This window comes from Garra rufa, chromosome 11 (genome assembly GCF_049309525.1).
Source record: "Garra rufa chromosome 11, GarRuf1.0, whole genome shotgun sequence".
NCBI lineage: Eukaryota > Metazoa > Chordata > Actinopteri > Cypriniformes > Cyprinidae > Garra > Garra rufa.
The window spans coordinates 34,187,040-34,204,279 of record NC_133371.1 but is presented as its reverse complement, the minus strand read 5'-3'; the positions used below and the strand labels follow the sequence as shown (position 1 = coordinate 34,204,279).

General features: G+C 35.5%; 2 protein-coding genes across 3 annotated transcripts; one reads left to right on the top strand and one right to left on the bottom strand.

Moving 5' to 3' along the window:
* Nucleotides 1–422: 422 nt before the first annotated feature.
* On the top strand, nucleotides 423–7,517 carry LOC141345766 (dihydrofolate reductase). The gene is made up of 6 exons (XM_073850664.1): nucleotides 423–668; nucleotides 1,898–1,947; nucleotides 2,044–2,149; nucleotides 2,994–3,120; nucleotides 3,204–3,319; nucleotides 4,521–7,517. The coding sequence occupies exons 1-6, from the start codon at nucleotides 565–567 to the stop codon at nucleotides 4,597–4,599; spliced, it is 582 nt and encodes a 193-aa protein (XP_073706765.1). The 5' UTR covers nucleotides 423–564; the 3' UTR covers nucleotides 4,600–7,517.
* A 2,943-nt stretch (nucleotides 7,518–10,460) lies between these two features.
* Nucleotides 10,461–16,992, bottom strand: mterf2 (mitochondrial transcription termination factor 2). Of its 2 annotated transcripts, XM_073850925.1 has the most exons (3): nucleotides 16,869–16,992; nucleotides 13,851–14,823; nucleotides 10,461–10,882 (listed from the first exon to the last, which is right to left on the bottom strand). In XM_073850925.1, the coding sequence occupies exons 2-3, from the start codon at nucleotides 14,808–14,810 to the stop codon at nucleotides 10,868–10,870; spliced, it is 975 nt and encodes a 324-aa protein (XP_073707026.1). In that variant the 5' UTR covers nucleotides 14,811–14,823; nucleotides 16,869–16,992; the 3' UTR covers nucleotides 10,461–10,867. The 2 variants fall into 2 exon arrangements, with proteins under 2 accessions (XP_073707026.1, XP_073707025.1); XM_073850924.1 differs by lacking the exon at nucleotides 10,461–10,882 and having other exon boundaries at nucleotides 11,731–14,823.
* Nucleotides 16,993–17,240: the final 248 nt, after the last annotated feature.

The following is a 17,240-nucleotide window of genomic DNA, read 5'->3' as shown; positions in this document are numbered from 1 at the left end:
AAAAAAATTCGGCTTTGAAATCACAGGAATAAAGTACATTGTAAAACATATTTAAATAGAAATGAGTTATTTTAAATAGTAAAAATATTTCCAAAATTGTTTTTGCTGTACTTTAGATCAAATAAATGCAGGCTTGAGCAGAAGAGACGTTAAAAACATTAAAAATCTTACTGTTCAAAAACTTTTGACAGGTAGTGTATATTTAAATATATTTTAGTAATTTAGCCATTACTTCAGACTAGCCACAAAACTAGTTCACTTCTGTTTAAGGAAAGGGGTGTTAACAATTAAGATTCTACTTTTATCAAAACATGTCATGCAATAATTCACAATTTAGCGCGCGTGCCCTATTATTTATCTGGTTCTATGTAAACAGCATTGATTACAGACAACCACTCCCATTGGCTGTCACATGTTGAGCCAAGCAGATGTTTTAAAAGCTCTATCCATAATCTAACTGGGGTTGAGGTCGAGAAGGATGCGAACATCTCATCCTAAACCCAGTAGACGAAGGTAGTTTGTAACATAAACCTGATAATCTGCTTTTAGCCAAAGTCGTACACGATGAACACCGAGGGGGAGGAGATGCGCAAACCAATCCGCCTCATCGCGGCTGCCTGCAGTGACATGGGCATAGGAAAGAACGGACAGCTTCCCTGGAGCCTTTCGTAAGACATAATTACAAAAATAATTCAGTACAGTGATTTCAACCAGTTGGAATCGATGTATTTTATCAAATAAGTTAGATATGGATGAATAATTTAATTCAGTCAAATGAATTCATAAACAACGTGACATGTGATATGTTTGGAAACGGTAGACGTAACGTTTACGTTACACTTTGGTGTCCCATTGCTTTGCTAGCATTCGAGGCACAAATTCAGTGTTTTGATGTGAAACCAATTAGATAAGATATTATATAAACATCGAATCTCTATCATATAAATAAAACAGCGGACATGAAGTTATTTAGATCTTTTTATTTTGAAATTTCATGTTGAGATTTTTATCTTCACCTCTTACCTTGTCATTGTGAACTCCTGTTTTTTTTTTTTTTTGTGGAGTGTGTCACTGATCTTTAGACCTTTACAACTCAATGTCAGCAGGTTTTGAATTAGAGAGCTTCCCGCTGCCAGCCCCCTTTGAGATAAGAGATAACAACAAGTGCAGCATAGCATATGTGACCCTGGACCACAAAACCAGTCATAAGGTTAAAATTTACAAAACTGAGATGTATATATAATATGAAAGCTCAGTAAATAAGCTTTCTATTGATGTATGGTTTGTTAGGATAGGACAATATTTGGCCGAGATACATCTATTTGAAAATCTGGAATCTGAGGGTGCAAAAAATTCAAAATACTGAGAAAATCACCTTTAAAGTTGTCCAAATTAGGTTCTTAACAATGCATATTACTAATCAAAAATTACATTTTGATACATTTACAGTAGGAATTTTACAAAAAATCTTCATGGAACATGATCTTTACTTAATTTCCTAATGATTTTTGGCATAAAAGAAAAATCAGTAATTTTGACCCATGCAATGTGTTTTTGGCTATTGCTACAAACATACCCCAGCGACTTAAGACTGGTTTTGTGGTCCAGGGTCACATATAGGTTATAGACTATTGGGAATTACTTTATCTTTCTGATATATAATATTATGTTGGTATGAGGCTTTTCAGCCTTACATGTTGAATAAGATCAGTGCATGCAGTATGATGACCTTGTTTCAACTCTGATTTGGGCACACAGCCCTGCTCTTTTGAAAACAAGATCAAAGAGTTTTGTCATGCAGCTCTAATTGCATTTTGCACACTATTCAGTTATCAAAGTTGAATTAATATTTTTCAAATGGCGCACAATATGTCTTATGTGCTCATGTTGTGTACAGAAAAGAATTTCAGTTCTTTCTGGATACGATTACAGCTGTGTCAGCACCTGGTACGTGGCTTTAAAATGTATGTTTGCTTTGATTTATATTCTAGTTGATGTAATTTTAACAGTATGATGAAAAAATAACCTTTTTTTGCACATCAGGGAAAAAAAATCTGGTTGTCTGGGGTCGAATCTCGTGGTTCTCCTGTCCTGAGATGATCTTCCCTTTGGCTAACTGCTTAAATTTGGTGTTAAGCAGGAAGCTGAGGTAAGCATATTCATTTAGGAACATTGTATGCATGTGCCATTTAAAAGTTTAGGGTCAGTAAGGTTTTTTTTTTTTGTAAGAAATCAATACTTTTATTCAGCAAGGATGCATTAAATTGATCAAAAGTGACAGTAAAGCATTTATGCATTATAAAAGATTTAGATTTCATTAAAATGGTGTATGCTTTGGAATTATATATTAATCAAAGAATCTTTTAAAAATGGAGGGAAAGGAATTATAGAAATTAATACTTTTATTTCACAAGGATGCTTTAAATTGATCAAAAGTGATAGTAAAGACATTTATAATGTTACAAAAGATTTCTGTTTCACATAAATGCTGTTCTTCTGAACTTTCTAATCGTCAAATAAACCTAAAAAATCAACTTAGCTGTTTTTAACAACAATAATAATAATAATTAGTGAAAATATTAAAAATTTTAATTTTTTTGTTGCACTCTGGATCAAATAAATGCAGGCTTGGTGAACAGAAGAGACTAAAAATGAAAAACAATAAAACTAAAAAGAAAACTGACTGGTGGTCTATATATTCACCAAAGAAGCTATAAAAATGTAGCAGTTTCCACAAAAAAAAAAAAAAAATGGAATGGCTGCTGAAAATTCAGCTTTGCCATCACACGATAAATACATTTTAAAAATTAATAATAATAATATTAATAATAATTCACATTATTTTCTACTGTATTTTTGATCAAATAAATGAAGCCTAGGTAAGCATAAGAGACTTTTCAACAGTATTAAAAAATATACTGACCACAGACCTTTAAAGAACGAGTGTATATTATAATTTCTGTATTTATTTACTATCTTCCTCATTACTTCAGTGCAGTGCCTCCACGTGCCCACTATTTGTGTAAGGATTTCGGGTCAGTAATTCACCTGGCTTCTGAGCCTCCCTTATGTCACATTGTGGAGACCATCTGGATTTTAGGAGGCCCAGGGGTGTATAAGGTGAGAAGCCTGATCCATGCAACATATATATTAAGGTTTAATTAATACAGTAGTTTATTTTATGTTGTAACTGTGCTATTTAGGAAAGTCTTGAGCATCCATGGTGTGATCTCATCTATCTCACCGACATCATGGCCGACTTTGACTGCGATGTCTTTTTCCCAAAATTTGACCGCAACGTTTTCAGAAAACAAAAGGGGTAGGATTATCCTCTCATTTATTATTTGAGATAATACGCTAACACTTTACAATTAGGTCCTATTTGTTAACATCAGTTAATGCATCATTTAACATTAACAATGAGCGATATATTTGTTGCAGTATTTATTCATCTTTGTTAACTTTTGATTTCAGTAATGTAGTAAATGCTAAAATTTACATTCTTTACACATATATTTCAAGTTAACTGTAGTTACTTAAAGGAGTAGTTCAGTTTCAGAACAAAAATTTACAGATAATGTACTCACCCCCTTGTCATCCACGTCTTTTTTCTTCAGTCGTAAAGAAATACAGTTTTTTGAAGATTTCTCTTCATATAATGGACTTCTATGGTGCCCCCGAATTTGAACTTCCAAAATGCAGTTTAAATGCAGCTTCAAAGGGCTCTAAATGATCCTAGCCAAGGAAAAAGAGCCTTAACTAGTAAAACGATCGGTTATTTTCTAAAAACATTTATAATTTATATACTTTTTAATGTCAAACTCTCGTTTTGCCTAGCTCTGCGTAAACTATTGTATTCCAGTTCATGACAGTTAGGGTAGGTCAAAAAACTCCCATCTCATTTTCTCCTCCAACTTCAAAATCGTTCTACATCACTGCAGAAGTACCGACTCATTGTTTACAAAGTGAACATGCAAATAAGATCAAACACCTTTTACAAAAAAGGTTAAACAGCGTTGTCAAGATGTTGGTGGACAAAATGAGATGGGAGTTTTTCGACATACCCTAACTGTCATGAACCAGAATACACGGTACACATAGAGCTAGACAAGACGAGCATTTGAGGTTAAAAAGTATATCAATTGTAATTTCTTTTAGAAAATAACCAATCTTTTGCTAGATAAGACTCTTCTTCCTCGGCTGGGTTAATTTAGAGCCCTTTGAAGATGCATTTTAGAAGGTCAATCTCAGGGGCACCATAGAAGTCCATTATATGGAGAGAAATCCTGAAATGTTTTCCTCAAAAAACATAATTTCTTTACGACTGAAGAAAGAAACACATGAACAACTTGGATGACAAGGGGGTACATTATTTATAATTTTATGTTCTGAAAGAGAACTACTCCATTAATGTTAACAAGTGGAACCATATTGTAAGTGTTATTGAAAATACTTGCCTTATATTGTGTATCAAATGCATTGTAATTAGTCTTATTAATTGTTAATTTTCTTTATAAAAGCTTTCCTGGAGTACCAGATGAAATTCATGAAGAAAACGGTATTAAATTCCAATTTCAAGTCTTTAAGAAAGAAGGTTAAAACTGAAGCCGCGAGAAGACATGACTGACAAACATGATGCTGGAATTGTTTTATGTTTACATAATCAACTATGGAGCCTCTAAGGGGACATGAAGATGTCTCGCAAACATACTGCATTCTCCTGAGAAACTTTGCATTCTTTTGCAAAGCATTTGTGTTCTCTGGCAAAAGTGTTGCATTCCCCCTGGAAAACATTGCAAACATTGCATTCTTTAGCAAAACATTTGCTTTCTTTTAAGAACCTTTGTATTTTTTCACAAAACATTTATGTTCTTGTGCAAAAGTATTCTGCATTCACTCCCAAACATTCTGCATTCTCTTGCAAAGTATTCTTGTCCCAAAGTATTGCATTCCCTTTTGTGCTCTTTTGCAAAACATTTGCACTTCCCTAAAAATGTTGCAGTATCTCTCAAAAGTATTGTCCCCTAACACATTTTGTGTTCATATATATTCTCTCACAAAAGTATGATGTTCCCCCAAAAAACATTACAAACATTGCATTCTATTGCAAAACATTTGCATTTTTTCACAAAAGTTCTTCACTCTCGCAAAACAATTACATTCTTTCGCAAAAGTGTTCCATTCTACCAAAAACCTTTGCATTCTTTCACAAAACATTTACGTTCTCTCACAAAGATTTTGTATTCCCCCAAAAACATTGCATTCTTTAGCAAAACATTTGCAAAATCTTTGCGTTTCCAAGGAACATTTTGCGAGTATTGCAGAAGTATTCCTGCCCCAAGTATCGAATTCTCTTTTGAGCTCTCTCGCAAAACAATTACGTTAGAATGTGAATATTGCAAAATATTGGGACAAAAAAAATTGCATTCATTCCTGAAACATTTGCATTCTTTTGCAAAAGTGTTATGTTCCTCGAAAAACTGTTCTAATGCAAAAAGTGTTGCGTTCCCCCAAGAAACGTTGCATTCTCTAGCAACAGAAAAGCATTCCTTCGCAAAATATTAGCTGTATTTCCATTACAGATTTGTACAAAACTTTGGCGCTATTTTATAAATGTCGATTTAAAAGTTGCAAAATGACGGCGTTTCCATTAACCGATGTTATGCGACTGAAACTTAATTTTTTCCTCTCGCAATAGCATAGCAACGGATTTTTGTGGGATTTTGGCTAGATTTAATCGAATGTGAATGCGAAAAAAAAGTTTTCATTGCTGTTTAGCAAAATATTCCTTTTTTGAATTGCCTGAAAAATCACTTCATGTGAGCGTAAAACCTTTTTTGCATATATGGGAGTTTTTACGCAATTGACGCATTTCCATTAGGCGTATTTTCAATTAGCAATTTCAATTTCCTGAATTTAAAGGGTAATGGAAACGCAGCTATTTACGTTCTCTCGCAAAAAGTATTGTGTTCCCAGAAAAACATTGCATTCTTTAATAAAAGTTTGCATTTTCTCGCGGAAACATTTCTTCTTTCGCAAAAGTGTTGCGTTCCCCACCGAAATATTGCGTTTGTTCTTAGAACAGTATTGCGTTCCCCCGAAAAAATGTTGCACAAGTGTTGCGTTCTACCAGAAAACGTTGTGTTCCTTCACAAAAAGTGTTGCGTTCCCTCGAAACATGTTGCAAACATTGCACCTTTTCACAAAAGTGTTGCATTCTTTTGAGAACCTTTGCATTTTCTTGCAAAACATTTGTTCTTGTGCAAACATTCTGTTCCCCCAAAACATTTTGCACTCACTTACTAAACATTTGCATTCTCTCACAAAAGTATTACGTTCCCCTGAGACATTCTGCATTCTTTTGTGTTCTCTAGTTCTCTTTCTGTGTTCCCCCAAAAAGTTTGCATTTTCTTCCCACTTCGTACCATTTACAACCCATAAGTTTTGCTAGCGAACACAGCGTTTCTTAAGGGAATGTAATACTTTTGCGTTTTCTATTACCACGTCCCCATAGGGCAGGTGTGGCAATTTCTTCTCCTTAAGATTTTGTGGAGTTCAGAGCAAACCCTGCTCCAACACACATCTGTAATTATCAAATGTTCCTGAAGATTTTGATTAGCCGGGTTCATGTGTGTTTGATTATGGTTGGAGCTGAACTTTGCAGGAAGGTAGATCTGCAGGAACAGGATTGGGCACCCCTGCCTTGAAGGCTTTGTATGAAACAGTATTTACCAGTATTTCATTGGTTTTAATACAGTTATGTCAGCTTTGTAGAATCGAACAGTATTGCACAGAAGAACACTTTATCTGAAAGACTTTGTTGGGAGCTCCTAGTGTTGGGTTCCAGTCCACCTAAGTCGAGTCCGAGTCTTTAACCAATCGAGTCCGAGTCAAGTCCGAGACTTTAACCAATCGAGTCCGAGTCAAAATGCATCTGAGTCCGCTAAAAATTGTACTCGAGACCGGACTCCGAGTACCCCAACTCTAGGAGCTACAGTATGTAACTGGAGGTACTTTACCGCTTTCTAAATCATAAGCATTTCAAAGAAGCTAGTTCTTTATGTAAATCATATGAAGATCATTTTCCTAATGTCATCTTTTTTCATTCCATAAGAAGTCACACCACACACACAGTCTAAAACAACAGATGGACTCAGACAATGCTGCCAGTGATGAGCACCACTTCTCTCACGATTACACATGCAACAGTTTGTGACCACTCACCAGATCCACTGTTACTCATCTCACTGTCACCATGGTGACACGAGAGTGATGAATTGAAGCAGATCAGGGGGATGGGACACAGTAGGAGTAGTATATGGTTTGTGTATACATACCATCTGCTGTGTGAGCTCAGTGCCTTACTTCAGTTAGTATTAATTTTTTTTTCAGGTATGTTTTGTAGGCAGTGTATTTTGCGATATCATTCTATACACTTGGTTTTTGTCAAATTAAATCTTTGGTGCTGTAATAAAGTTTGTTTATAATTCAAATTAAAATGTTACACGTGTAGCAACTTATTGACCACATATATGGGATATTATTTTTTATATATTTGAGTAAATATCCTGTGTTTACATCGTCACAGTGAATTACTTTCCCCACTAGATGGAGCCAGCAGCTAGGAAGTCGTGCAGTTATAAAATAAATTAAGTTTTTTTTTAAGGTATATAACTGGTCTTTACAAAGACGAGTTTGGCCCACCTGTCATTTAACACAAGATCCTTTAAAAAAAATATGACCCCACTCAAAAGTTTACATACACTTTATTCCTAATACTGTGTTGTTACCTAAATGATCCACAACTGTGTTTTTAGTTTAGTGATAGTTGTTCATGAGTTCCTTGCTTGTCCTGAACAACTGAACTGCCCGCTGTTCTTCAGAAAAATCCTTCAGGTCCCACATTTTCTGTGGTTTTTCAGCATTTTTTGTGTATTTGAACCCTTTCCAACGATGACTGAATGGTTTTGAGATCCATCTTTTCACTCTGAGGAGAACTGAGGGACTCATATGCAACTATTACAGAAGGTTCAAATGCTCACTTTTTTAATTTAGTATTGCCCTTCAGAAGCTACATAAAATACTGATATGTTTTCCAGAATACAAAATAATTGAAAGTTACCCTGATATTTAAATTCAAAAAGTTTTCACCCCCGGCTCTTAATGCATAGTTTTTCCTTCTAGGACATCAATGAGAGTTTGAACCTTCTGTAATATTTGCATATGAGTCCCTCAGTTGTCCACAGTGTGAAAAGATGGGTCTCATATTCATAAAATCATTGTTGGAAAGGGTTCAACTACACAAAAATGCTGGAAAAACCACAGAATTTGTGGGACCAGAAGGAGTAAGAAATAAAAGTGCCACACGAGTGGCTATTTGTCAATTTTATGAGTCTGACTTCCAGTCTTATCCGCATCAAACTATTTTAAGCTGCACAAAACAGCTGGTTTTGCTCCTTGATATTGCAAATCGGTGTGCTTTACCATATTATTTTAATGTATTATCTTAATTATGAACACACTGCACATTGTTTTTCCATAGCATGTAATAAACTGGAAGTCTCGCCCATAGGGTTACTTTAGTTGAAAAATAAGCTGGATAAGATTAAGCTTTCTCAAAGCATGACCTAAATGGTGACACTAATATCCTCCAATACTAGTTAAGGATGAACATAATAAATCGTAAATTAATATTCCTGAATTTTTCAATCTATTGGTGGTTTTTAAATCTAAAATGTCCACAATAACATGAATGAAAACTATATCATGGTCGCATACATCACATTCTGATTAGGAGATTTGAGGGCAGATTGCACAGAGGACAGCGTTGCACTTCAGCATGACCTCAGACATGGAATATTTACCACCTTAATATTCTAGCATGCAAAGTCCAAGGCAGGAAATTATAGACTTTAATTGCATGTGTCCTCTATTTTCATAATTTCCCTGAGTTATGCCCCATAAAATCAATGTGTAACATTTGCTAATAATACCCACTGTCACATTTCAAATGAAAAAGGCCTATTTATATCCTCGCTTATTAACCTCCTATGTGTTCGGATATAACTCAAAGTGTCATTTGCAGGATAACGCAGTCATCCGGTCGGAGCCGTACACTAGGAGTGGACAAAGAATGGAGAACAAAGGAGAAAGGCAAGAATTTAGAGATGTAGAAAAATCAGAGCAGCAATAAATATTAATGAAACCTGCCCAAAAAAAAGGTGATGCATAAATTAATTTAATTATCACCTCTAATCAAGCTCAAAAATATCCATTACTTTGAAGCTACGAGAAGCTTGTGAGGAATTTAATAGTTTACCATTAAAGAAATCATAAAGTCCACTGCGTAAACAGCAGATGCCACGAGGCAACACGTAATGTAACTTCATTATAGATACCAGTGAAGTCTTTAGTCTAATCATTAAAAAGCGTAAAATTATCTGAAAATGCTGCCCAGAGGCCAAAATATTGGAAAATGCTTGCAAATGAGATTCTGACGGCAGCACACGGGTAAACATTCATTGATCTGAATATTTATCTGCATAATGCATACCTCCGAGAGGTATTATATATTGCTCATTATTAGAGACTTTGATGAGGAATTTCAAAAGCTACATAAATGCATAATTATGCAGATGAATTATTGAAATAAAAGTATTCATACAGAAAACAGACAAAAGAAACCACTGTTAAAATACTGTTTGATTTGCACTTAGAATCTTAATTATGGAAGAGTGATTATGCTATATAATAAACTATTTTAAAAAGGTAATTGTGACTTTTTTCTCAGAATTGTGAGATGGAAACCCGCAGTTCTGGTAGAGAAGTCCTAGCTGCAATATGTTAACTCAAAATTGTGAGATACAAACTTACAAGATATACAAAATCGCAATTCCGATGAAAAATTTAGAATTGTGAGATGCTGACTCAAAATTGGAATATAGCAACTCAAAATTGCAAGCAATAAAGTCAGAACTGTTTGTTACAAACTTGCACACAATTTTAAAATTATAATACATACACCAGGGATCACCAAACTTGGTCCTGGAGGGCCGGTGTCCTGCAGAGTTTAGCTCCAACTTGCCTCAATACACCTGCCTGGAAGTTTCAAGTATACATATTAAGACCTTGATTAGCTGGTTCAGGTGTGTTTGATTAGGGTTGGAGCTAAACTCTGTAGGACACCGGCCCTCCAGGACCGAGTGTGGTGACCCCTGACATACACTATAATGGTGTGTGCACCAAAATCAAAGCGAATATTTGCATTGCGTTACTCGCACTAGATTACTCGCGGGATGTTTTTCGTGTCACTCATGTGAATCCGGAAGTATCAATAAGCTCTTTTGCTTATTGGTTTGTGCGACAACGTGTCATGAAAAGTTTCCACTCGAGTTGATTTTTCTAATTGCTCGGAAGACCCAACTGAGGCGAATATTGTGGATTCGCAAGCAACGCATCACCCAATTGACCTTTCGCAAACAGCTTGGTTGACAGGCGATCTGACAATCATAAAGACGGATCCGCCATTTTGTCCAACAAACAAATCAAACAGGTGTGTAGATTAATTAAGGTGGATTTAAACTTGAAAAATTGTATTGACGTCTTTACGTGGTTGAAATAAATTAGGTTCTGATTTTCATTCATGTTTATTTTGCGCTTTAAGTAAATAAGACAATTGGCTCACCTGTTTATTGATCTAGTGAGGCAATACAGTAATCTGTCATGATACAGTAAAGAGCCAAAAAAATGGTATTAATTTGGTTGTAATGGTTTTAATTTGAATGTAAAAAAAAATGACATTGTTTCATACCAGAAGTAACCTGCTCTGTCTTGTCTGTCGGCGTGTTGTCAGTTTCGTCTTTGTTCTTCAATGTATTTTGCACTGCGTGAGAACATGTGTAATGTGAAAGCAGCAGTTTGTAGGACATAGCAACAGTAACTAAAGAAGGTGGGTTTTTGTGCAGTGTTTATTGTGAGAAGTCCAAAACAAAAACAAAATTTAAAAAAAAATCTGATACAACCAGACATGTCAATAAGCTCTTTGCTGACTGGTTTGCACGACAATGCGTCATGCAAATTTTCCACACAAGTTGATATTTTTTTACTTGTGTGGAAGACGTGATTGAGGCAAATATTGCATGTTCACAGCAAATGCATCACCCAATTTGTGCCATTGGGGTCGTCCGGTGCTAATTTGCGTCTATTTGTGTCTTTGCCTTGACCCTGTATGTAATCTGCTCCTGCAAATTGTGACATTTTTCTCAGAATTGTGAGATCCTCAAAATCCTGATAAAGTCGTCCAAATTGCAAGGTGTTAAATCCAAATTTTGTGAGGGAAAAAAAGTTAAATTCTGATTTAAAAAGTCAGAATTGTCAGATGACAACTCAAAATAGGAAAATTTAAACTTAAAATTGCAAAAAATAAAGTCAGAATTGTTTGCTACAAACTTGCACACAATTGTGTGTAATTGTAACACATATACTATGGTGTGTACACACCAAAAGCCAAGCAAATATAAGCACGCTCTACTCACAGGATGTTTTTCATGTTACTCACACTAATAAAAACATTTAAAAAAAATGTAAACATTTTCTGATACTACCAGACATGTCAAAAAGCTCTTCGCTGACTGGCTTGTGTGATGCTTCATGCTAATTTTCTGCAAGCTAAAATTTTTCAACTTGAAAGACCCAATTGAGGTAAATATCGTGCACCCAGTTCAAATTAAATTGACTATGTATGTAATCAACTGAATTTAATTCGCTTTTGATTTGCACACACCATTATTCTACTATAGCACACAATTCAAATTTTGAACGTTTTTTATTCAGAATTGCAAGAAATAAATCTGAATTGTGTGTTATAAAATTGCAGGTCTGAGCAAGAAAATCAGAATTGCGAGATATTAACTCGATACTGTGAGATACAAACTCAGAACTGCAAGAAATACAGTCACAATTCTGAGAAAAAAGTCAGAACTGTGAGATGTTAACCAAAATGAACAAAACAATAAAACCATTTGCTGATACAACCAGAAGTGTCAATAAGCTCTTTACTGACTGGCTTGCGTGACAACACGTCATACAAATTTTCTGCTCAAGTTGAAATGTTTGAGGTGAATATCGTTTGCAGCAAACACACCACCCACTTTGTGTAATTTGCCACCCCTGGCGCAAATGTGCATCTATTCGCATCTTTGACTGTATGTAATCTTCTTGCGCAAATAATGAAATATGCTTTTTGGTGTGCACACACCATAATTGTAACACACAATTTTGACTTCACTTCTTACATTTCTGTCTTTTGCAAGAAATAAATCAGAATTGTGTTTTAAAATCAAAATTCTGAGAGAACGTCAAAATTGCAAGATATAACTTGTGATACAAACTCAGAATTGCAAGACAAAATCACAATTGTGTTAAAGGAACACTCCACTTTTTTTTTTGGAAAAGGCTCATTCTTTTGTGTAGTTCCTAATCTTATCGACATAGAAAATCGCCGGTCTGAGTACACAGTATAACTACAGAAGAGTCAAGTTTTAAATAGGACAAATATCGAAACTCGTTGGTCATTTTTTAACGCGATGCTATTGGTCTAATAGGATTCAATGATCTATGCTAAGCTATGCTAAAAGTGATATCGCCAGAACAGGAGAACTTAAATCAACTTATTAACTCGGGAGTAGTGTTGTCACGATACTGGAATTTCTAACTTCGATACGATACCTTGAAAAATATCGATATTCAATACTATTTTCGATACCACAGAGAAAAAAACTGCCACAATATTATTCTATTTAAATTAAAGATAAATATAACACATAATAAGTCTAGAACATGACAATGAGGTAAAAGCATATGTACCCTGCTACAGCCCTGTTCAGCTTCTTAGCTTCATTTGAGTTTGCTTCATACTTTCTTTGCTGTTCAAATACAACTGGTAGTGTAGGTCGTAAACTTTTTTTTTCTTTTTAGACCACACTTTTAAAATTAACTGAACTATCTTAACTAATCTTAGAACTTACCTTAATGGTAAAAGATATTTGTTAACATTAGTTACATGAATAAACAATGAAAAATACTTCCAAAACATTTATTAATCTTAGTTAAAAGCTAATTTAAACTATCATTTACTAATACATGAACTAATTAAAATGCAAAGTTCTATCTGTTAATATTTTTTATTGGCCCAAAGCTAACATGATCCGTTGTATTTTTATTACCTACGGTTATCAAAGATTAAAATATACTGTAACAAATGCATTGCTCATCGTTCATAAATGCTGGTTAATAGATTAACATTATCTGATGAACAGATTTTAATGCCGGATTCATAATCACCGATCCATGGAGGCAAACATGCGTGCATCACACGCGAAAACAATGCTCACTTGCTCACTGGATAGACACTAGCCCCCATATTTTTGACAACACTACTCGGGAGGAGTTGGAGAATTAGCCTATTTCCTTTAAAAATTCACATTTGTGAATTGTGAGATGTTAACTTAAAATTGCCAGATATAAACTCAAGCATTGTGAGAAATAAAGTCAGAACTAAAATAAAAAGTCACAATTACTTTATCAATTAATTTATTTTCAATGATACAAATAGGCTTCCACGCTTAATCTTCTGTTCGAAGTGGAGCTACTGGATTAAAAAGCGGTCTCTCCTGCCTAAGACGCAACTTCCCGTAGCTCATCTCAAAGTCCTTCTTGGTGCCGTTGAGGACTTCCAGGCTACCTGAACGTACATCATAACCAAAAGAGCGCAGTTTCTGAATGCGATATTGAACAATCTGCGTTGTCAGTTCTAAAACTGTGGGAGTCTCCACGATCTGCTCCATACTTACTCCAGCACTGAGGAGGCCTTTAAAGCGATCACCTAGTATAGGCACAGAATAGTATAACAAGGCTGGACACTGAAGTACAATCTGCCTGAGGTCTGCTTCTGTACATCCCAAAGTCTCTTGGGAGTAGCTGAGGGTGAGTCTCATACTTTCAGGGTTCAGCTCAGTCACAAATCCCTTCAGTTTGGAAAGCAGCCGCAAGAGCTCATCGCCCATAAAGCCCACGTTGCGTAGGAACGCCAAGTTATCGTTCAAGGCCTCTGGAAGCTTTAGAAGCACGTAGGGATTCTGTGTAAGCAGCTTTTGCAACCAGATCTTCATATTGTCCTCCTTCCCGCCCAAGTCCAAATAGGTCTTCTGCAAGGTCTGGATCATCTCCTCGTTTTGCTTCACGGGTCGGCTGAAGCTCTGAGGGGCGCTGGCCATGAGCTTGCTAATGATGCGCTTGTTGAGATGTAACGTCTGGAAGTATGCAATGTTAGCTTTCTGGTTGTCGTGATCGGTGGATGAGGTGAAAAACGAAGCAGGGAATTTTTCAATGATTCCTACTAGATCCTTCTGGCTGGTGCATACTGACATCCACAGGTTTTTCTGTGCCTCCATTTGATCAGGATTGCAGAGGATGGCCTCAGGGTGGAGTTCCAAAACACGAGCGATAACAGGCCCACTAGCCCCCATGTCCCTCAGCAGGGCGGCGGTCTCGCTCACGTAAATGGGACTCTGGCGTAACACCCAACCCTTCAGCTTCCGAACTTTAGTGATGTCTACGGACAAGTCGTACAGGGCGTTTACGGCAAGCTGGTTCTCTTCTTGAACGATCACGGAGCGGGGCCTCGTGAGAAGCAAAGGTGTTACTTGAGCCCGCTGGCAGTGAAGACACAGTGATGTCGTGACTAATCTCAACATGTTTGCACAATTGACAGATCTGTGGGCGGGGCTGTTGGGTAATTGTTTGCATTGCATGCAAGTAACGTCCCTGAAACAATTGGAAAAACATCAGAAAATCTACCTCAAGTTTCAAACAGTTTTAAACACTTCCTTATTCCTATTTAATATGGCAAAGCTGATATCACATGCAGTCTTTCGAGTGAACAGAATTAGCATTCAGACACTACAAACCATCTAACCACAAGATACAGAATTGTCAGTAGAAATCAAATCGCTAACATCCGCAAACTACCAATATCATAGAATAGACTAGTTATTTTACATCAACACTTAAGATATTATCTTTAGAGAAAACCCACAACACACAAATAGAATAAAGTACAAACAAGTTAGACCGTTTCTTTATAATGAGATCATGACATATTTTTCTTGAGATTGCCAAGAGAAACACCAGATAGCTTGAGGGTCAAGGATATCCCAATAGTTTCTGAATGACATTCATGAGACAACACTATTAACCCTCATGCTCTGTTTGGAGTCTTTCAGCCCATATAAATCAATGTTTAGACTTTTTTTTTTTGAGGCAATCAATACTAATCGACTATTTGAGAAAAAAAGATACAGTATACGCATTAAAAATTTACAGTTTTTAGCTTCTGTAGAAACAACCAATTATCAATGACACATATTACACTGAGGGGGGCATCAAAAATTTTGTTCAATAAATGCATTAAAATGTGTGCTATCAAATCGATTAATTGCATCCAAAAGATGCGATGGTCAAGGTCAAAAGATGGTTGAAGTCAAAAGATTATATACACCTTGCAGAATCTCCGAAATGTTAATTATTTTACCAAAATAAGAGTAATCACACAAAGGGCATGTTATTTTTTTATTTAGTACTGATTTAAATAAGATATTACACATATAAAGACGTTTACATACAGTCCACAAGAGAAAATAATGGATTTATAAAAATGACCTTGTTCAAAAGTTTACAAACACTTGATTCTTAATACTGTGTTCTTACCTGAATGATCCACAGCTGTTTTTTGTTGCTGTTGTTATTTAGTGATAGTTGTTCATGAACAGTTAAACTGCCCGATGTTCTTTGGAAAAATCCTTCAGTTCTCACAAATTATTTGGATTTTTTACATTTTTGTGTATTTGAACCCTTTCCAACAACTGTATGATTTTGAGATCCATCTTTCCATGCAACTATTACAGAAGGTTCAAATGCTCATTGATGCTTCAGAAGGAAAAGCGATGCATTAAGAGCCAAGGGTGTACATTTTTGAACAGAGATAAGATGTGTACATTTCTTATTTTGTCTAAATATATATATATATATATATATATATATATATATTTTTTAGTACTGATTTTGGTACTTACAAATTCAAAAAGTTTTCACCCCCAGCTCTTTCCTTCTAGTTAGGCTATCCTCAGTGTGAAAAGACGGATCTCAAAACCATACAGTCATTGTTAGAAAGGTTTCAAATACACAAAAATGCAGGAAAACAAACGAATTTGTGGGACCTGAAGGATTTTTCTTAAGAACACCAGACAGTGCAACTGTTCAGAACAAACAAGGAACTCATGAACAACTATCACTAAACAAAAAAACACAGCTGTGGATCATTCAGATGACAACACAGTATTACAAATCAAGTGTATGTAAACTTTTGAACAGGGTCATTTTTATAAATTCAACTATTATTTTCTCTTGTGGACTATATGTAAACATCTTTTATGTAAAATATCTTATTCACGTCAGTACTTCATAAAAAACAACATGAATTTTGTATGATGCCTCTTATTTTGATAATATAATTAACATTTAGCAGATTCTGCAAGGTGTATGTAAACTTCTGACCTCAACCGTATGTAATAAATATAGGTTGGGAGTTAATTTTGTAATTATATCATTATTATTATTATTACACTAATTATTATTACATCACACACAAACACAAGAAAGTCAACCTCAACATGACATGAGGGAGTGTTATGAAACGTAAGTCATGACATCCAGGTAAAGAAACGAACAGCCTAGTCTAAACGCGGCTTGCATTTATTAGTCAGCAATAATATCATATCTGAAACGTGTTTATAAGACAAACTTATCGGTACCTCTGCTGTGACAGCGGTCACATCTTCTTCAGTACTGGACCTGGGGAAGACCTATTTTTTACAGTCTATGGGGAAGACGAGGGCTTCTTTTCTTCTGGTTGTGACGCCCAAGCGGTTTGAGCACAACAGTGCCACACTTAGTACTGGAGGAAAACTGAAAGCACTGAATATAAAAACATTTTGATTTACAGTTTGATGGATAATAAGAACACAGCAAAGGAAAATATGAATTGACCTCACCTAAACTACAAAACAGTCAAAACTGCTTCTAATATAATATGAACATTAAAGAATGACAGCCAGACTATTTGCTAACAAATACTGTTTTAAGCAGTATTTGTTAGTCATTCGGGACTGTGAAAAAAGAAAAGC